This window comes from Capricornis sumatraensis, chromosome 12, assembly GCF_032405125.1.
Source record: "Capricornis sumatraensis isolate serow.1 chromosome 12, serow.2, whole genome shotgun sequence".
NCBI lineage: Eukaryota > Metazoa > Chordata > Mammalia > Artiodactyla > Bovidae > Capricornis > Capricornis sumatraensis.
Window position 1 is genome coordinate 12,581,870 of NC_091080.1, and position 23,213 is coordinate 12,605,082.

Consider the following 23,213-nt stretch of genomic DNA (forward strand, 5'->3'; position numbering starts at 1 on the left):
CTTTGTAGGAGACATAAGAGACGTGGGTTTGATTCTGGGTCAGCAAGATCCCATGGGGGAGGGCGTGGAAACCCACTCTAGTATTTATGCCTGGAGAATCCCATGCTCAGGGGAGGCTGGTAGGCTACAGTCCTCAGGGTCGGAAAAAGTTGGACATACTGAAGCAACTTAGCATGCACACATGCGTGGTATTGGTGCAGACATGGATACAATGATCGAATGGACTGAAACAGCTCCAAAACATCAACACTTAAAATCCAGATGAGTGGCTTTGTAAGTCAGTGATGGAAAGGATAGGCTATTTGTGAAATCGTTATGGGTCAACTCATTTTTCATGTGAAAAAATTAAATTGGAATCATACCTCATTTACTCACAAATGTATTCACAGATGTTGATCCCAGTTAAATAACATAGGTGCTGAAATATGAACGACATCATTTAAGAATTTGAGGAGAAAACATGGAAGAATATTGTTGTCTTTCATGTATGGAAGGATTTCCTAAATAATGTATTAAAGGTATGAACAATGAAGGAAAAGAGGTTTTTGGCTACTATGTAAATTTGAGAACTTCTGTTTACAAAAAGGCAATGTAAATAATGCACAATGATATGTAAAAACCAGGATATTACATGCTGGATATTTATGCTTTAAAAAGCATAAAGTTAACAAAAAATAGTATCCAGAATATTTAAAGAGCTGTAAACCATTAAGAAAATGATAATGTAATGAAACAGTGGATAAGAGATATGAAGAGGCATTTCATTAGACTAGGAAATGCAAATATTTTGTAAACGGGTGAGAAAATGCTTGAATTAGTAACCATAGATACACAGGTTAAAAACATGATGTAATACTATTGTATACCTGCTGTATAGATAAAACAACTGATAACAGTATTACTGAGTATGTTAGCTATGATGATGTGTTGATGGCGGAAGTGTACATTGGCTCAGTCACTTGGAAAGCATTTTGACCTCATTTAGTAGAAAAACGGAAGAGGAACCTCTTGTTTTGTTCATCAGTTGTGCTCCTATCCTAGAAAGCAGTGAATTTCAAACTATTTTGTCCTCACCCACAATGGAACCTAAAACTTTGTATTTATGTGTTTTTAGAACTGAGACAAACAATACTTAACCTCAGTCCTTCTGTTCTAAAATGTTATGTTCTATAATGAAGGAGTGTGCTCTTTCACTTAAAGAGTATCTGTCAGCAGTTTCTAAACAAATCTAAGACTCAATGAGACCTGCCATTTACAACAAAAAAAGAAAGCTCATACGTATATACACAGGGAAATGTACAAGAATGTTTGTAACTGCATGATTCATCATAGCTCAAGAATTGGAAACAACCCAAATCCCACTGACAGGAGAGTAAACAATAATACCCAATTTAATTTTATAAACAGTGACAAGGAAGCATAATTTATACATAAACATATGGATGAATCTTAGAAATATAATGTTGAGTGAAGAAAACAAATCATCGTAGTTTACAATAAAGGATACGGCAAATATCAAAAAAACTAAAAAAAAAAAAATTATAGTAGGCACATATTATAGAGGATTACAGTGCCAGACTTCTAAGTTTTACGTTCCTACACATCCGGTTAATTTTACTGGCTTTGGGTTATTTTGATTTCTCTGCGGGAAAGTATGTTGTATATTGCTGTAATGTATATTTAAACTAGTTGTGACAAAGTTCATTTTATTGCATTTAGTTATGTAGAAAGCATATATTATAGGAAAACAACTGTGAACTGGTGTGTTTTATTTCCTTCCAGAGTACATACACATGCACCCATATGTGTGCGTACATGCACGTGTGTGTGTATAGTCTCTTCAGTCGTGTCCAGCTCTTTGTGACCCCATGGGCTGTAGCTCGCCAGGCTCCTTTGTCCATGGGATTCTCCAGGCGAGAATACTAGAGTGGGTTGCCATGGCCTCCAAGGGATCTGTTTGTTAACATATATGTATACATGCATGCATCATTAGTATACCTGTATATTTTTATTACTGTATTTTTATAGATACTTTAGAGTCTTTTGTTATTATTAAAAGCGCATGAGCCTTAGGAACGGAGGTGGATTATTGGTTATGCCTTTGCCATGAATAGTCCAGATGTGTCTGAAGGTTGAAAGCCCTCTGTGTCGTTGCTCTAGACTGGTAAGCCCATGGATCTTTCAGACAAAAGCACGCACCAGGTTGTGTCTGCAAGTTCTGCAGGCATGCAGGATTTCTTTTGGTATTACATAGATGACAGTTGGGGGCAGTGCACTTTACTTGCCAACTGACTATGTAGTAAACCAGGTAAAGCATCAGATGATTTAAAGAAATTGATAGCTAACTATCTTCATGTATTTGCATGCGTGTGCTCAGTCCCTCACTCTTGTCCAACTGTGCGACCCCATTGACTGGGTCACTTCCCATTGGAGTGGGCTGACATTTCCTACTCTAGGGATCTTCCCGACCCAGGGATCAAACCCACCTTTCTTGTGTCTCCTGCGTTGGCAGGCGGATTCTTTACCTCTGTACCACCTGAGAAGCTCTTACCTTCATATATGACTCACCCTCAACTTCCTTTCTGGCTTCAAATTTTGGAATTGAAGAAACTAATAGGCAGTTATATCTAGAATAATGTGGTTTTAGAACGCAACTTTTCTGTTTTAGGCTACTTTTGCTTCTCAAAATTTAGCATGAAAAAACCCCCCAAATTACCACTTGAACTGTGATAGTATTTTCAGACTAAATACCTATTTCTGTGCTGTCTGTTGGTATTTTTCCAGCTAAAATTCTTCTAATGTCAGAATAAGATATTTTTAAATGAAATAGTCTTTTAAATGGAAATTGATAGTGCATTTTCCATAGAAGAATATAGCTTTAAGAACTCCTTCAGACCTTATTTCTCAAGGTAAACATTATTTCTATAGATCTGAGAAGTAATTTTGACTTTTTATTACCCAAAGGAGTACTAAAAAGGCGTGACAGTTATATCTAGTAATAGGTTACCTATTTGATATTCTTATTGAAATGCATCTAGTCATTAAAGTAGAAAATTCACATCTGGAAATTGTATACTTTAATAAGTTTCAAAAATAAAAGCTACATGATATTTTTACCTATTACCTGTTGCTCTTACTCCTTGCTCAAACAAGAAACAAGTTTGATCCCCATATATTTGCCTGTCCTTTTCTCTACCACTGTTCAGTGTTCCTTTCCCATCTTCCATATACCTACATGGGTGCACACACACACACACAGGCATACACACTTGCCTTTAAGAGCCCACTTATTTTCTACTTTGGGGTTGCCTTCTCCTTTCCTAGCCTACGTTGGTCTTTATAGCAGCTGTCGTCCTCTACCTGGTGCTTAACGTATGCTACATCAATATGAAGGCACATAGCGGAGAAAACATAAACTAACCAGCTTTCAGGTATTGCGTCTGCCTCTTAGTGCTTTCATTGTAGTGAACAAGAACAGAATTATTCAGAGCTAGAATAGAGGATGCAGATTCCATTTTGAGGAAACAATTAACTGCATATTAAAATATGTATTTTTGGAGCTAGAACTTCATAGCTTACCAATATCAGTTAATGTTAATATATGTCATGATCTGTGAAGTTTCTGAGAATTTACCAAAGTTTCTTGATTTCCATAATTTCATAAATGTTGGTAGAAGGCAAAAGACCATGGGTCAGAAACAAAGAATAGTTTATTATAGCAAAAATAGTAGCCAAAGTAACCAGATTTGTGGATCTCTGAGCTCAGAATTCCCACAAGGCAATGTGAAAAAGGCTGGGTTTAATACCTGCACTCACAGTGCTTTGTATTACTGGAGGGAAATCCTGAATTTAGGAAACCCAATCTTCTTTCAGAATTAAGACTATTTGACCGTTGCCCCAGTTTATCATTCTGGACAGGAACCAAATCCATTTGCTTCAGAGGGAAATACTGCCTCTATTTTCTAAGACTGTTCATATCTTTGAAAAGGTAGTTTGGAACAAAAATGCTTCATTAAGCTTGCATTTTACTTAGTTTTACTCTCTTACTTGAATATCTTTTGTTGTTTCCTAGTTCCCTTGAAGGAAACTCTAACTCCTCATCTTGTTCTTGAATATCCTAAATGATCGGGTCCCTGCATACCTCCTGACCTCATTTAACACCACCGTACTGGCCTTTTCTCTTGCCAGCCCACCAAAAGCCTTTGCATTTGGCTCTCCCTAGATCATTACCTAGATAGCTCCTTGACTTTGAGCTTGAATTAAGACCAAGAGGGAAACCTTATCTGACCAAATAAGATGAAATAACTCTCCAGGAATTCTATCACATCGCTCCTTTTTTTGTAGTATTATACTTGTTAGAGATTTTAATTGTTTATAATCTGTCTTTGCCTCCAGACCCAACCTATCACACAGAATGTAAACTTGTTTTAGATCAATTAATATATATCTCAAGTCTTTAACACAGTACCACTTACTGTTAGGGCTTCTCAGGTAAACGGTGGTCAAGAATCTGCTCAATCTCTGGGTCAGGAAGATCCCCTGGAGGAGGACTCGGCAACCCACTCCAGTATTCTTGCCTAGAAAATCCCATAGACAGAGGAGCCTAGAGGGCTACCATCTAGGGGCTTGGAAAGAGTTGAACACACCAAGAGACTAAGCATGCTCACGTGTGTGCATCTACAGCTCAGTCTCTCAGTAAACGTTCTTCGCATGGATGACTTAATACTCCCTCTATCCTATTCTTTTTGTTTCTCCTTTTTTCCCTTGCAGTTTTCCTTTTAATTGTTTTAATCAATAATACCAAACTTTATTATCTGACTTCTAATGAAGGACTTGCCCCATCTCTTGCGTTTAAAAAAATATATATTATAGTCAAGAAGATTAAACCCTCACCAAAAATAACATGGCACATACTTGTTTAATTATACACTTTTCTGCTTAATTCTATTAGTGATAAACTAGCAATTCAGTTCAGTTCAGTTCAGTCACTCAGTCGTGTCCGACTCTTTGCAACCCCATGAATCGCAGCACGCCAGGCCTCCCTGTCCATCACCAACTCTCAGAGTTCACTCAGACTCACGTCCATCGAGTCCGTGATGCCATCCAGCCATCTCATCCTCGGTCGTCCCCTTCTCCTCCTGCCCCCAGTCCCTCCCAGCATCAGAGTCTTTTCCAATGAGTCTACTCTTCCCATGAGGTGGCCAAAGTACTGAAGTTTCAGCTTTAGCCTCATTCCTTCCAAAGAAATCCCAGGGCTGATCTCCTTCAGAATGGACTGGTTGGATCTCCTTGCAGTCCAAGGGACTCTCAAGAGTCTTCTCCAACACCACAGTTCAAACTAGCAATTATATAACCTCTTTGGCTTCATCGGTGCTGAGAATAGTCTCCACAGGAGATTGTAATGTGATGACATGCTGTTTGTTGGCACTTTGAAAACTTCATGTTTACCTGCTGATTCCTACAAATGCCACAGGAATGGCATTTCTTGATTTGCATAAAGCTTATAAAAAGTACAAAAATAACTAATCTCATATCTATTGAGATCTTGTGTTTCACTTATCATTATTGGTTTTGATGAACAGTCAGAGGCCCTGACTTTGAATTGCCATGTATTTCTTTAGTCATCCTTCTGATACTTCTATCTGTATGAAAGAAATTGTGAAACATAGATTGTCATATAAAGTAGCCATTACAATATTTCTGCTTTTTATCATTTTTTCGTAAGTTATTTTTCTTGTACTCAGTGGTTTATTTACTAAAGGAGGTATGGGAGAGTAATACATTTGCTAGGCACTCTTTTGGAAGTACATATAGGAAAACAGTTTTGATTTGTAAATTAAGTCCTTTTTTTATTTTTAGTTTCTGTCTTCCTTCTCTTAGTTGATTTCACTAAGATGCAGGTGCTTTAAACGTAACAGTTGTATTTTTAGATACATAATACTTTTAACGAGGATTCATGTGCTAATCTTTTAAAAGACTGTGTTACTAATTAAAGAAGTAACCATTACCTAAAAAGATATTTAACTGCAGTTTTACAGGTGAATAATTTTACATTTTCTTTGTTTAATCATTGTGGTTTAAACTGATCATTTTCCAAAATTTGGTTATAACAGCAAGCAATGAAGGAGAATGTCAAAAAAAGAGAAGAAGAGGAAAAAGAAAAACGTGCCAAGATAGCCAAAGAATTGGCAGAGAAGGAAAGATTTGAACGCCAACAAAAGAAAAAGCGCTTATTAGAGATGAAGACTGGTGAGTACTATCAAATTTGCTATTTATATTGTATACCAAGATTAATCGGCAGTTTAATATCCTTCTGTGAAAAAGGAAGACGTGTTCACTTATTTCTATTTTTAAACAGTAGAGCAATTCTTTCTTTTATGGGTTTTCCCCACTTCAGATTAATAACAAGTAGTGTTTTCATTCTGACATTGGTCATGGGTGGTTTTGCTGTAGTTCCATTATATGAGCATTTCTTTGGCTACTACTTAAATAACCAGTCTGCAATAATTTATTTCAGTGAATAAATTAACAACTATAGGAAACTGAGAAATTCTACAGGACAGGTAACCTATTTTCTTTAACAAAATACTCTTAAAGAAGGGTGGAAAAAATGATGGGGAGGACACTTATTGATTAAGAGACGTATCAACCAGCTGTTATAAATGGAACTCATGTATACTGCAGTCCAAACAAATGTAGAAAAACGTAGTCTGAAAAATCTGAATGCTTTAGTTTTTTCTTGTAGACATTATTACAACATTGTTGTGAATATGTTTTAAAGTGTCTTTTAGAGACTCATGGTGAAGTTTTATAGAGGAAAAGATGTAATGTCTTGGATTTCAGTCAAAATAGCCTTGCATGACGAATAGGCATGTGTACAGATGACACAAGAATGACTACAAATAATACTTAGTAAAGTTGAGCGATGGATACTTGGAGGGTAGGCTATGTTCACGATACCATTTTCTCTACTTTGAAATTTTGAAATTCTCTATTTTGAAATCTTCTTTAATAAAAAGTTCTTAGAAAAAATTGAAAAGAAAAAGTACAAAAATTATTGTTTTGCAGAAACATATGTGTATTTTCTGAATTTAAAAGGTATCACTAACTTAGAAGCAAAAGAGGTAAAATATAGTTATATTTTTGCCCCCCTCTAAATCCTGGTTCTTCCACCTCCAAGCCACCAAAGACTGTATAAGACTAATTAAAATCTATCAGCCTCACTGCTAAATTAGCATAGTTTACAATTTAGGGCTGCAAACTCACCTGAAGTTTCCCTGAGGGTAAAAACCAAGATGCTTTTTTTTCCTTCTTCACTTCTATTTTTACAGACATATTTTATCTTTAATAAAGCAAGCTGAGTACCTTGATGTATTGCACAAGTTTTACCCAGGGGTTAAAAAATCATCCAAGCACAATTTCTTGTTTATAAGAGTACACTTGAAATTCATAAAGTGTTCACAGAAATATCTTAAACTGTTAACACAATGTAGATCAGGACAATTTAGCATTGATTTTTAAAAGATGCTTCTGGAAACCTTTTAAAATAATATATTACTGTCTAGTTTACCAGACATTCAGGTGTTTGAACATTATTAGTTTATTGAGTTTTGGTAAACAAGTCATCTGGATGGGTTGCTTGATGGCAGATTGACTGTGTATTGTGTGGGGATTTTACCTAAGGGTCTGTCATACAAAGCCTCTTAGCAATCAACCTGGAAAGTTGAAACCTGACAGGAAGCAAAAGTTTTCATGAACCTTCGTATCCAATGTAATCTTAATAATATTTTCATTTAATTTTCATTTTCTTCTGGAGGAAGCTTCCATTTTTAAAGATAACTATGTTTATTTTATTTTTCAATTTGAAAGTAATATTTTCCTGTTGTAGAAGACAAATGGGTGGCCATTCCCTTCTCCAGGGGATCTTCCTGACCCAGGGATTGAACCTGGGTCTCCTGAATTGCAGGTGGATTCTTTACTTTATGAGCCACCAGAGTAGCCCTACGTTTATTTTATTTTCCAATTTGAAAATAGTAATTTCATGTTATAGAAGACACATAAAAAGTATTTGAATCAAAAGACCATAATCCAAGGAATCACTGTTAATATCTTGACCCATTTTTCTTTAAATTTTAAAAGCTTCTGTCTTTTAACAGTAGTTACATGACTCTAGCCAACGGACAGTTTAGTGTCTCACATTACTTCCTGAATTTCCAGAATGTTTCATTTTATGTAAACTGTGATTTTTAATTTGTAATTTTTAATATCTATGTTATTGCATCCATTGAAAGTATCATGTCTAATTTAATTTGCAGTTAATTTTACATTCATCAGTATGAGGTCATAGAGAAATATTTATTTTCAGCTTTTTTGTGTGATAGTTATTTGTGCATACCTAATGCATAAGTGGACTTCCCTGGTGGCTCAGACGTAAAGCATCTGCCTACAATGCGGGAGACCTGGGTTCAGTCCCTGGGTCATGAAGATCTCCTGGAGAAGGAAATGGCAACCCACTCCAGTATTCTTCCATGGAAAATCCCATGGATGGAGGAGCCTGATAGGCTGCAGTCCATGGGGTCGCAAAGAGTCTGACACAACTGAGCGACTTCACTCACTCACTCAATGCATAAGTAATTGAAAAGTGTTTGTAATTATTAGAATATGAAAGAAAAAAGGTTAAATAGTTTTAAGATTCTTGGTGCATGCTACCAAACTGATTTCCAGAAATATTTTTCTACTTTCACCAACTTTTACTATTTAGTTTATGAATGTGCCTTGGTTTGATATTTCTCATTTTGTAAGGTTTTTGTTAACTTAATAGGTTAAAAAGTGGTATTTTATTATCTTAACTTGCATTTCTGTGAGTACTACTGAAACTGGACTTTTTTCCAAATGTCTGCGGTGCATTTGCATTTCTTCCTTTGTGCGTGGCATTGTCTTATTTTTCTCATAGATTTATGTATTCATTATGTATCAATATTTACATTAAATTTTTTTTTACTTTTTTTAAAATAATATAACCATGTATTACTGTATAAAGTGGCAAAGCTCAACAATGCAAAATCAAAATTACTTTTGCACCAAACTGATAATTTTACATACGGTAATGCATATGTTTCAGTGCTACTCTTCTCAATTCTTCCAAACCTCTCTTTTTCCCCTCTGTGTCCGTAAGTCTCTGTCTTCGTCTCCACATGCCTTGCAGATAGGTTCATCAGTACCATCTTTCTAGATTCCATATATAAATTGCTTCCTTTTTATGTAATATTTTATTGTAATCTTTGCTTTTGTGACTTTTTTCCTATCATATCTAAGTTTAGAAAATCATTCCTTTGATAATTTATGTCCAATAGTTTATTTATATTGTGTTAAGGTTGTTACTTTTCTGTTCTTAATTATTAAGATAAAATTGATTCCAATTAATGAGTACTACAAATCATGCCACAGTAAATAGTCTGGTAGTACTCATTAATTGGAAACAAATACGCATCAGGAACAAAATGGAAAATACTTATGATGGAATACTGTATATCTGTAAAGTGTAATAAATGAGATCTATATGTATTAGAAAGATCTCAAAAGTCATGTTGAGGGGGAAAGAAAGTTGCAGAATGACATAATACGATGACATTTTTGTAAATTTGAATGAAAACTTCCTCACAGAATTTCAGTGCTATATATTGGTAATGGATACATAATATGTATGTATGTTTTTTAAGTGTTTTTGAAATGGGTTGGAAGGATACAGACCAAACTCTTGATAGTGGTTGCCTGTGAAGAGTGGAGAAGGGAAGGGAATGCGTGTGGGGGAGGGGGCTGTTAGAGGGGGACTTCAGTTTTATATATAAACATCAATTTCTCTTAAAAAAAAGACTGCAAAAAATATATTGAGATACTGGTTAATTCTGGATTGTGGTATATGGATATCTTGTCTTATTTTTTGTACTTTTCTGTATTTTTAAATTTTCTCAAAATTAGTAAGTATGGGGGTGAGGATAGGAACACTCTGTACCTATAGAAATCATGTTCTAATGGATTCATTCCCAATCAACTACTAAACTTTTTATAGGAAATATTTCTAAAATTTTATCAATGAGTGGATGGACTTGCTCTCTATGTAGTAGGAAATTATCTATTTTATTAAAATTAAAACTGACAGAAAAAAAAGATAAAATTGAATATTTTTGATTTTAAAATAAATATAAGAAAAGTTTTCTGTTGCATCCTTTGACCTACTAGATTATTTTACAGAACATTTTCCATACTATCCTTCCCCCAACATGGTCTGAAAAGTTTTATCATGGATGAGTCTCAAATAAATGTAAGGCTCTCACTTGATAGAGATTTCCAAAACCGTTAGATGCTGAGGTCCATTTGTGCCATACATTCCGTCATTTTCCGGGAGAGTATTCTTCAAAGAATATTCTGGCTGACATTGACTTCTATAAACTATTAGATAAATACTTTAATACATCTTAAAAATATTATATTATGTGTGACTATTTTAAAAGGTTTAATCAAAGCCTTTTGATAAAAGACGATACAACTTTTGGTACAGTGGAAAGCTTTGATGTTCTTTTGAAAACATTTGAAAATTTTGTAACTCAAGTTTTAATTTTTTTTCTTACAGGCTATAGCATTTTAAAGAATCTAGAATTGAGGGCTATATCCCAAATTTTATGGTACATAAACATATAATTTTCTCACCAAAGTAAAAGACCTCTTCTGAAATCCCAGTAAATAGTGATTATTCTGAATGGTCTTTAATTTTCCTTTAAACATACCATGATTATTAGCATAGAAAAACTAGGTATTCAGTCTCAATATTATTGTAGCTATTATAACCAAGTAAGTCATATAAGTATCAAATATATTATTACTGATATGTTGATACCTTTCTTCATATTCAAAAATAGTATAAATATGAAGTAACCTTTTTCTTTCCATATTAGATATAGAACATACTTTTTGTCACTGGATATTATATTGTTATGAAAAATATAAGTGCTGAGGTCTTCCATTATTATTTTATTGTTATAGAAAAAATTAATAGCTATGCCACTTTTGTTTCTTTGATTCAGCGACAGTTTTTACCCCCCTCAGTGTGCTAGAATTGCAGTGATAAATAAGGACAAATAAGATTTCTGTTGTAATGAAGTTTAAAATTCTAATATGAGGGTCATTATCTTATCTTATTATCTTATATTTGTAATTATTTTATACATCTTATACATAACCATATATATAATATAATTTCAGATTATAGAAAATTATGTGAAGTAAAGTAAGACAAGATAATGAGATGGAAATGGAGACTGGCTGTGTTGGTTAGTGCACGTGATGAATTTTGGTCCTCAGAACTCAGAAAGGAGAATATTAAGCTGGCAGACTTACTAATTTAAAGTATTGGTTACAAAATTCCTTATAAACTGTTAGGATAACTAGGCTCATGTGATTTACTATCCTATATATGCTAATATTGTGAACTTTTTAAACATCTTATTGTGAAGATCAGCTAAATTTTCATGTGTTTCTTTCTGGGTGTTATTATTTTCATATAGAACATACTATTACTGCAATCTTTATAGAAGTTATCAGCCTGACTTTCCTTTTATCTAAAGAAAATAGAAGGGCAAATTGTTTAATTTACAGTTGTGTTTTGTCACCTCTCTGGATCAGGAACTGTTTGTTTTGTCTTGTTTTTGTGTGTAGAACACATACTCCTGAATGAAACAGGAGAGAAAAATCTTCAACCCTGCCCTGCCCTAAACACACAGGGAGCTTCCTTCCATCTATTTTTATGACTGTAGTATTTTCATCATGCAAATAAGAACTATATTTTCACAGATGTACAAATTCTTGCATCACCACCTGAGGTAGTGGAGTAAATTTAATTCCTGCTCTTTCTCATCCATTGTAAATCACTACTTGCCCTTGGCAAGAGAGCAAACAACTATTTGAAAGTCTACTATTTATTATCACTATCATTTCCCAATGTTATTTTTGTTAGTAGAATGAAAATAAACACTGAATAGTGGGCTAAGTTTTACTGAGAAGAAAAGTGCAGCATTAAAAACCTGTTAGAGCAGCGAGACTAAGCAGCACCCCATCTCGCGTTATCATGTGATGGGATTAAAAGGCCATTTGTCTCATTTTCGTTCTGTTTGGAAATGATGAGCCTGGAGGTCTCTTAAATATTCACGTGTGCAGTTGTTATTTCTGTTGAATCGTTTGATATTACATAAAACAGACAACTGCATTTTCAAGATGTCTTTAATTGGCTGAATTTTGAATACATTTTCTAAGGTTGATGTTTAAATTTGAGTTATTTTAATTTGCAAGATACTGAAAGTATTAAATATCTGATATAGAAATTTGTAAGTATAGACACGAAAATTTATTTAAAGTGCATAGCTATCCTTATATGTGATCATTTCTAGTGAGACGAATAGTGAATTTATGTGATTATGTATGACTTTTTCAAAACTGCACTTCGGTTTCTTAATCATGGAAAAGAATAAGGTGTTTGATAATAGAATTCAAGTATTATGCTTTAAGACTTCCCAAGTATGTAAGTTGATTCACTTAATTTTTAAATTGCACATCAAAAGGGTCTTGAAATGGACCCAGTGTTATATAATTATGTTTTGTGGAAGAAGTAAATAAGAGCTTATTTAATGGAGCAATAAAAACTATATGAGCAGCTTCTATATTTTAGTCTTTAGGTTTGCAATTTGTTTATTATTTATTAGACTTAAATGTCTCATTTGGTACAACTTCAGTCTATTAAATAAGGAGATAATTAGCTTTTAGAAATCTGTTGTTTACCCACATGGCCAAAACTGCTCCTTTGTTTTCTATTTTGCAATTTAGAATAACTAAGCAATTAGGCCTCCATTTTAGAGGAAATGCATATTACAGAAATACTGCTTGGGAATGTCTCTGCCAGTCTCAACAGAGATGCAGTTAATGTGTGTACTTGCTTTTACAAAGGATTGACATTTACCCTTTCCTCTACATATATATAAAACTTAGATTATTTTCCATAATTGCATATAGCCTAGTTTTATAGACTTTCTCTTCTCTAGAGCTTTCAGTTTTGTAGCATCTTCTGACTATTGATGATGCTTAAGAGACTAATTTATTTCTCTGCTTAGAAGAATATAATAAATTTGCATTGCTTTTTTTCTTACCTTCAGATTTTATGAAATAATAATAATGATACTAGTAATAAAAGCAATAACACCCAATATTACTGGTATTATTACTACTACCACCACCATTTTATAGATCACATATTGTTTTCCAGGCTCTGAATATGTTCATTACTGCATGTAATAGTTGCAGTGATCTTAGGAGACTATTTTTATCAGAGTCAATTAATTCCTTTTGTACATAGTCACAAATTTAGCAAGCCAAGACTCATGTTTTCTGACCACGGTTCATATTTCTATTTTTATTTCTTAAAATTTTTTAAATTGGCAATAGTTGATTTACAGTACTGTATTATTTCAAGTTTACAGCTTTAGACTATTTTCTATTATAGGTTATTACCTTTTAAGAGATGCAGATTCAATCCTGGGGTCAGGAAGATTCCCTGGAGGAGAAAATGGCAACCCTCTCCAGTATTTGGCTGGAGAATCCCATGGGCAGGGTAGCTAGGTGGGCTACAGTTGATAGGGTCACAAAGAGTCAGACATGACTGACATGACTCAGCATGCACACATAGGGTATTACAGGGTATTGAATATAGTTCCTTGTGCTACACAGTAAATCCTTATTGTTTATTTTATATATAGTGGTAATTTATCCCTCCCCTCCTCCTGTCCTCTTTGGTAATGATGTTTGCTTTCTATGTGTGTGAGTCTGTTTCTGTTTTGTAAATAAGGAGATTTGTATTATTTCTTTAGATTTCACATATAAGTAATATCATATAGTATTTGTCTCTCTCTGTCTGACTTACTTCATTTAGTATGATGTAAGGTTGATAAGCCAAAGGTTGTGTTTTTTGTTATTCCTTTACTGATGACGACTTAACCATTATAGAGAAAAATGGGACCAAAACAACCTTAGTAACTGGTGACAGGCACTGGACTATACCTATGTGGTGAATTGTCCTCTCTGAAAACCTTTGAGAGGCACTACTGTCTCTTCAGTAGTACCATGCCAGTGGTTTTCCCTTTGTCCTCAGAAGTTCTGAGAGGACTGCCAAATTAGGAGTGCTTCCCTGATGCTTCCTTGATTCTTCTGCTCGTTCAAAGATTTGGAGGAGGGATTTTTCAGTAGTCTGGATAGGTCTGAGCCCATAGCTCAGTAGCTCTGAAGGGAGCAAAAATGTCACCAGGATTTTCACTGCTTGACCCAGGTTGGAGGTTAGGGACCCAGGGACTCACTGTGTAGTGTTTTTGAAAGGGCACAGACACCTTAGTGTGCTTTACTAGAGCTCAAGTGCCCTGAAACACCCACCCCCGGCTCTACCATGTGACCTTTTTTTTCCTGAGTGTATTGAGACTGAGACCTCATGAAATAGAATCAGGGGTTGTCTGGTGGGAGACTTTTCCTAGAGTCTCACCAGTACAATACAGGTTTTCATTTGTGTGCAGGAGTCTCTCACTGGAAAGCACAGCTTACAATTGTGGAAACTCACTCAGAGAGTGGCTTTTGTGTGCCTCACAGATGTCTTCTCTATGTGGCTGTGCAGTGCTCACGCACCATTTTGTCTCCTTGAAAAAGGCCTAGAAAAGAGAAATTGGGAAAGGAGGCTCGCAAACTTCTCCAGCACAATCTACCTTGAAACCTTGATTCTTTTTTTTTTTTTTTTTAACTTTAAATGTGTCCTCCTTTGTTAAACATCATTATGGTACATCTTCACACTAATTGGTTTATGGCTCATCTAATATTTAAAAATCATTTGCATTGCCCTTCTGAGAATTATATAATATTCAGTTCAGTTCAATCACTCAGTCAATAATTTTGATCTTATTACAGTGCGAAGATGCTATAACTTTAATAACATCAGCTACGTTTATTGTATGTAGTTGAGGACTCAACACAGTAGCATCATGCTTGTATATAATCTTGAGTACTCCTTAGATAACTGTCTCCCTAATCAGTAGTTATTAATACAGGGTACACTTTCCAAACAGTGCATTATTGTCACCATGAGCCCTTCCCTGTCAGATGGCCAGTTCTGAGTTGAATTATTATTTGTATTTGATGGAAAGTTGCTATCCTTAATTTCAGAGATAGATGTTGAATATTGTCTTGTTTTCAGGCATGATCACAAATCTCTCTGTTTTTTAAAAAACTTATCTCATTTCTGTAGTCTAATGATTCTCTTTAAACATTACATAAACCTTTTTTAGCATTTACCCTGAGAAACAGAGGCCTCCATAAACCTTCAGTTGTTTTAGATCCAGAGGATATAGACTTTTGAACCCGACTGTTACCTTATCCAATCTATCACACTATACTCTTTATACATGCATATACACACTTGTCAGGGGTGATATAACTTTCACCTTTTTTCAACTATTATGTATAGAAAGATATATAAATGTGTATGAAAGTGAAAGGGAAGTCGCTCAGTAGTGTCCATCTCTTTGTGACCCCATGGACTGTAGCCCACCAAGCTCCTCCGTCCATGGGATTCTCCAGGCAAGAATACTGGGGTGGGTTGCCATTTCCTTCTCCAGGCGATCTTCCCGACCCAGGGATCAAACCCAGGTCTCCCACATTGCAGGCAGATGCTTTAACCTCTGCACCACCAGGGAAGCCCTTATAAATGTATATATATATATTTGTGCAAGGCAGCCAATCAGAGAAAATTGCAACCAGCACAGAACTGTTTAGGTCATTTGAACAGTTAAATATATCTACAACCCCTTTTACAACTCAAAAATGTATGGTGCTCTGAAAATCAGAAATTTTTGTGTCCAAACTGATTTGATGCCAAACCTGACTTGAATTGATAGGCGGCTCCATCAAATGTGAATACTTGTGTTGCAGAAATAAGATTTTTAATTAGAGGATGCAGCTCTAAGTTGCTCCGGGTTTGTTGTGATTTTACAGTGTGTAGACCTTTTGACCTTTCCACAATCTGCAAAACTTCAGTTCTGAAATAGCTGACTGCAGAGCTTACAGATAAGAGACTGTAACCTTGAACTTCTCAGTGACTGTCCTCCTCTGTGTTGAACTGGTTATACCATGCACTCCACCTCTGGCCTAGTCATGACTACTTCTCTGAGTTTATGTCAGATGTTCTCTCTGCCATCAGTACTTTTTTCCTAATTCTTGACTGAATCTTACAAAATGTGATTTAACAATTCTTGCATTCTCCAAAAAGTCTTCTCTGAATATTTGCCCTTGATTGTAGACAGTCTCTTTTTTATAAACTATTATAGTCTTACCATATTAATTATGTATGGAATATTTGGTTATGGTCATTTTATTTGCTTTAGTCTTATGCTTCTAGTAAGTTGTGCATTTTTCAAGAACATGGCCTTACGCATTCTTTTTTTTTATAGGACCTGTGTGCACATAGTAAATACCCAGAAAGACACTTAGAAGATTTGCCAAAAAATTGATACATAGCTGGTTGAAAGACATCTGTTTCCTTTTGTGTTCAGTTGAGCATATTGTTATTTACATGGAAAGTAAAAATGTCGATCAAGCTACAGCTCTTGAGCCAAGTCATCCTGCACTTATTTTTATAAATAATATTTGTTGGAAGATAGCCACACTCTTATCTTTACATATTGTCTATGGCTGCCTCTGTGGTACAAGTACGGTACTAAGTAAGTAAGTGGGACACGGACTGTTTGTCTCGTATTTGTTATCTGGTTTTTTGAGAAAAAGTCTCCCAACTCCTGATATATGTCAGTAATCTATAGATATTATTCTTTCAGTTTGGTAACACAGAGTTTAAAAGAAAACTGTTCTATTAACTTTTTAAAAAAATCTTCCTGTGGCCAAAGCGTACATTTGCAGAGTGGCTGATCTGCGTTGCAAACAGAGGATCTGGTGGTTAAATCAGTAAAGAATATTGATACACATCTCCAGCAGCAGCTTACCTGACTTTTAGATTCTGTTCATCTGGAATGGAGAGCTGTGCAGTTGAACTTTTGACATGCCAGCGAGAGCTGGGACCGACAGTTGGTCCCGATCCAGCCAGCACGGCCATTGTCCTCCTACCCTTGCATCCGCGCTTTGTCCGCAGCGTTTCTGTGCTGTTGTTAGTATGTTAGTATTTTGAGATGAAAATATCAATGTGTCAGAAGGGCATGGGGGAGCCAGGTGTTTATTTCTTTGTTAATAGGCCGTCTCTCTTCTTTTCCGATTTTTGGTCATTTTGACATTAAATCCCTAACGTCGAAGGAAATTCATTCAGTGGTATTTAACTTGGTCAAGAAAGTTGCTCCAAGTCTGAAGTGAATATCTTGCTGAGTAAAAAGAAACTAAGTAGTGTTTGGCTCTGGATGATGACTAAGTATACCCTTAGGCAGACTGGGAAAATTAACCAGAGAAATTGAATATTTATGTGTTACTTGAAAAAGGTATAAATAGGCATTAGTGCTTAGATGAAATTAGACATTATTTTATAATAGGATTTTAAAATATTGTTTCCTGGATAGCTTCCTTCCTGAGATAGCCAATGTTCTTCAAGAAAATTAGAAGCAGCGTAATATTAATGAAGTTAAACACTGAGGACAGCCTTTACACAGGCGAGGATGCCCTAAGGCAGGAAGAATTTGACAGACTGCTGTAATACAGAAAATAGATGACTGATTGTTGTTGGAACAAGCAATTCTTGAGAGACATTGCCAGCTAGAGTGAATTATGTCACCATCGAACTTTCACCAGTAATTATCATTAATGGGTGAAAGTGACAGTAATTTTAGTTTAATAGAATCCTTTGAATGTTCATTTTTAAACTATTAGTGGTATTCATGAAGGAACTCTTGCAAAGCAGAAACATGTCTGTCAAAATTAGTGTTGAGTTAGAGGCTCCATCACCAGCCTTCAGGAGACTTGTGTAAAGTATCATTGCAGGAGGAGCCTGCAGTGCCCTCCAAAACCATTCCCTCTCCACTGCTTTGACTTGCCATTAGTTCCAAGCTTCCCAATATGCAACATTTCCTCCTTTTAGCTCAACTGCAGAATATTCTTCAAATGTCATAAAGTCAAGAAGATTGGTGAACAAAAGGGATTCTTTATTTAAAAGCCAAGAATTAAGAAAAAGGCAGGTTTTCTATTGCACTTAAGATGTATAATTATTGATTGAATTGAAATTATGATCACTTGTTTCCAGTAGATATTCTTCATGCTAATTAGATTATGTTTTCACAGGTAAATAAAAGTACTTACTTTTCTTTTTCTTTGCCCTCTATTATTTATTTTAATATGGAACAATGTTGAGCTCTCAAAAAAAGCATAGTAATTTTTCATAGTACTCAGTCACTATTTCTTCATTGCATGGAGTATTTTTATTAGATTGAGGTTAAATCAGTAAGTAAATAAATCTCTTAAGTGTTTTAATAGTTGCTCCTGCTACCACTTTGCTGTGTCTGTATCTGTTATCCTCTGATTTCAGCTTTGGTAGATGAAAGTGTATCACTTGTGATCATGGGAAGCACCTTTGATCCTTGCAGAAAGGCCCTACTGTTTGCTCACCTTCCCCACAGATTGCAGCCTTTGGAGAACTTATCCATGGGATGCTCAAGGAACTTGGTCCAAGGAAACCTGAGGTCTGGGTTTACTGTGTTCTAACTGATTCTTCTATTTCAGCACTTTGCTGTGCCCAGTATTGCAATCTGAAACAGTGATGTTTCCTAAATCATGGGGGTATCTGCTGAGATTCAACATAGAATGGCTTCATGATACATTTAGAGGCATAGTGGAGAATTTATGAACTGTCTCTTCTGTGCCTGGAAAGTTAGAAGAGCTCAAATGATAGAAAGCTTTGTTCAGAACTGCTGCACTCACATCATGGGAGAAAACTTGGGAAGGAGGGTTGGTTTTCCAGTTTTCCTCCTCCCCAAGAGGAAATTTCCATTTTATGTTTTACACCATCCTCTTCCTAAAGCAGTGCACCTTGATGGGCTAGAAATAGAATACAAACTCACTGCCATCTACCGACTCTAAAAAGGGAACACCAAGAAGAGAAGGGAGATGTGTCCGCAACAGTGTTTAGCATTGTTAGAATCGGAGCAGTTCTTCCATAGAGGCCTGGGGTGGGGGATCAATGTGCCTCAGTTTCCTCCCTAACAACAGAATTTTTATAATATCTGAAAACTGAGGGGACTTCCCTGGTGGCTCAGACAGTAAAGAATCCACCTGCAATGCAGGAAACGTGGGTTTGATCCCTGCGTCAGGAAGATCCCCTGGAGAAGGAAATGGCAGTACTCTTGCCTGGAGAATCCCTTGGACAGAGGAGCCTGGTGGGCTACAGTCCATGGGGTCGCAAGAGTCGGATACGACTGAGTGACTGACACACACAGCTTAGCTAAGGGAGGCTTGTGTGTATTTGTGTGTGATTGCTCTTACCCTGCTTCAATTAGAGGTTGGCTAACTATGAAAATAAAAATCATAAGTTTCAAGAATTTGGTGTACTCTCCCTAAAAACTTATCAGAGCCCTCTTTGGAGTAAAAAGTTTCTCTCATTTCATTAGTTAGATGATATGTATCTTCTATAAAATATGAAAAAAGAAGAAAATGACACAAAACATTTACTATAATTATTTTGAATGACACTTCAATTAATGTTCTGATTTAGCTGCTTTATACGTGAAAATTAAATTTCTTAAGAAATTTACAAACTAAAATTCTCTTATACAAAAATAGTCACATTTTAAAAAAATAAACCTTTCAAAATGAGTTTGTTTTAATACAGTATCTTTCCATAGCAGGTGTTCAATAAGCACTTTAAAAATATTAATGTAATTCATGTCTGTGGGACAAAAATCCCTCAATTGTACACATTCTATTTAAGTAGACTCACTTCAAAATCACTGCAGATGGTGATTGCAGCCATGAAATTAAAGGATGCTTGCTCCTTGGAAGGAAAGCTATGACCAACACAGACAGCATATGAAAAAGCAGAGACATTACTTTGCCAAAAAGGTTTGTCTAGTCAACGCTATGATTTTTCCAGTAGTCATGTATGGATGTAAGAGTTGGACTATAAAGAGAGCTGAGCACCAAAGAATTGATGCTTTTGAACTGTGGTGTTGGAGAAGACTGTTGAAAGTCCCTTGGACTGCAAGGAGATCCAACCAGTCCATCCTAAAGGAGATCAGTCCTAAATATTCATTGGAAGGACTGATGTTGAAGCTGAAACTCCAGTCCTTTGCCCACCTGATGCGAAGAGCTGACTCATTGGGAAAGACCCTGATGCTGGGAAAGATTGAGGGCAGGAGGAGAAGGGGATGACAGAGGATGAGACGATTGGATGGCATCACCGACTCAATGGAGCTGAGTTTGGGTAAACTCTGGGAGGACAGGTAAACTCCCTGGATGGACAGGGAGGCCTGGCATGCTGCAGTCCATGGGGTCTCAAAGAGTCAGACACGACTGAGTGACTGAACTGACTGACTTAAAGGTAAACTGACCTAATCCCATTACAAGATGTGACATCTGTCAAGTTTGTTGCTCCTATAGCACTGACATCAAATAGGTATTTCAGTCAAAAGAACAAATTCAAGTCTGCAAAGATACAATATTTCTATAAAAACAGTTTAATTTCTAACCCTGAACCACCAGCCTGCCTGTTGGTAAAGAACTTAGGTAATTCTCTGTGTGTTTTAGCTCAGTAATTCTAGTGCAGAATCCAGTTAATGATGTTTGAAATTCCCTGCCAAGCTCTCTCCCCAAAGGAACTCCAAGCTTGAAAGTCAGCTTGGGGTATACTCCTAAGGTTGTGTATTCTTCTTGACTGAGTTCTGTCTGGACACCAGACACCCTCCCTGCTTAGATATAATTTCTTCTGCCTGCTTTTGGTGAAAATGATGTGTGTTTTGCTCTTAAATCATGACCCATGAGATCTGATGGGTTGCTCTTAGATACCTCCTTTGCTCCCTGACATTTGTTCTTGTTCAGTTGCTAAGTCGTGGCTGACTCTTTGTGACCCCATGAATTGCAACACACCAGGTTTCTCTGTCCTTCAGTATCTCCCGGAGTTTGCTCAAACTAATGTCCGTTGATTTGATGTTATCATTCAACCATCTCATTCTCTGTCAGTCCCTTCTCCTCCTGCCCTCAGTCTTTCCCAACATCAGGGTCTTTTCCAGTGCGCTGACTCTTCTCATCAGGTGGCGCGAGTATGGGAGCTTCAGCTTCAACATCAGTCCTTCCAGTGGATATTTAGGGTTGATTTCCTTTAAGATTGAATGGTTCGTTCTCCTTGCAGTCCAAGGGACTCTCAAGAGTCTTCTCCAACACCACGGTTCAAAAGCATGAATTCTCCAGCACTCAGCCTTCTTTATGGTCCAGCTCTCACATCCTTAAGTAACTAGTGGAAAAACCATAGCTTTGACTAGACGGACCTTTGTTTGCTAAGTGATGTTTCTGGTTTTTATCTTGCTGTCTAGGTTTGTGATGTTCAGACGTGTATCTGAATTCTTTGATGGGGCTTTCCAGCCTGCTTGTCTCCCCAGCCAGGGCCCAGGGGGGTTCATTGCTCCTCCTGCAGCTCTCAGGTCCTGGGGTGAGGGGTGTTCTGCAGCCCGCTTGCTCCCGGGCTAGCTCTCAGCACCCAGTGCACGTGCCCGATGCTTCCTGGATCTGCTTGTTGCACACAGGCGCTTCCACTCTATATTCCACTCTCCATGACTCCATGGGAGATTCTGCATTTGGTCCCACTTCCTCTGGAATGAGGGGCAGTGTGCCGGGGTCCCACCCTGTGTGGACTCTGTGTTTTCTAGTCTCCCAGCAGATGGGGGTTTTTCTGTCAGTAACCCAGGTATGTGGTGTGTGTTCTCTCCTATGTGGAGAGCTCCTATATTCGAATGGTCCTTTACACTTCCACTTTATGTAAGAAGGGAGGGCTGGCATCTGAGCAGCTGTGCTGACGCCTCTGCTATTCCGTAGAATTCTAGAATCCTGAAGTAGGTGGATAACTGAATGAACACATACTGATGTAAGTCAGGGCTTCCATGCCTGGGAATCTACTGGCCTGAGTGAGTTAAGACACAGAGGCATGAAATCCATATTTTCATAGCAAAAACCAAAGTAGCAGGTCTAGTGTGAGTGTTTAGTAGAGCTGTAATAAAAGAGGAAGCTAAGTTGGAAGATGGGAGAGTGTGCTGCTGTGTTTTTGGATTTTTCCTTCATCCTGTAGGCACACTTCAAGGGCATTGTGCAGATCAGTCGTAGCGTCTTCTTTTTAGAGAGATGGTTCTGATAGCAAAAAGGCAGATCGATTAGAAAATGGGGGGCGGTTGGGGTCGCTGAGGGTCAGACAAGACTGAGCAACTTCCCTTTCACTTTTCACTTTCATGCATTGGAGAAGGAAATGGCAACCCACTCCAGTGTTCTTGCCTGGAGAATCCCAGGGACGGGGGAGCCTGGTGGGCTGCCGTCTATGGGGTCACACAGAGTTGGACATGACTGAAGCGACTTAGCAGCAGCAGCAGCAGCAGAAAGACAGAAAAATTAGGAGACTTGCAATTTTGCAATAGTTAAATTGCAAATGCCTGAACTAGGATGCACTCAAAACAGGAAGACTGGATGGATTGGAAAGGCAGTTAGAGGTAGTAGCAATAGGCTTTTGTTCTTGATTGGGTTTTCTGAACCTGGAGAAACTTTGATGACAGGGTGGGTGATGTCTACATAGCTTTAGGACACATTGAGTTTGCATCTCTAATTTCAAGCCTTTTTATTTGGATGGGAATTGAGCTTCCCAGGTGGTGCTAGTGGTCAAGGGTCAAGAGATACAAGAGACAAGGTACCATCCTTGGGTCAGGAAGAACCCTGGAGGAGGAGATGGCAACCCAATTCATTATTCTTTCCTGGAGAATCTCATGGACAGAGGAGCCTGGTGGGCCACACCCGATGGTGTTGCAAAGAGTCAGATATGACTGACTGAGCAGGCACGCTGAGGCCTGAACGGACCTGGCATAAGGTTATGGCACAACAACTGCACATAAATGTTAGCTTCTTTCTTAGAGAAAGGAAATAAATTTCTTTGTTAACAAAGACAGTTTAGTTATGTTAGG

The 23,213-nt window shown here is 36.9% G+C and overlaps 1 protein-coding gene across 4 annotated transcripts in view; it reads left to right on the forward strand.

The window, feature by feature from the left end:
• Nucleotides 1-23,213, forward strand: part of DIAPH3 (diaphanous related formin 3) — a 563,626-nt gene that overhangs the window by 375,968 nt on the left and 164,445 nt on the right. For all 4 annotated transcript variants that reach the window (XM_068984294.1, XM_068984295.1, XM_068984296.1 and 1 more), the window contains one exon: nucleotides 6,114-6,249. In XM_068984294.1, the coding sequence (XP_068840395.1) occupies nucleotides 6,114-6,249 (136 nt within the window). The remainder of the gene's footprint in view (nucleotides 1-6,113; nucleotides 6,250-23,213) is intronic.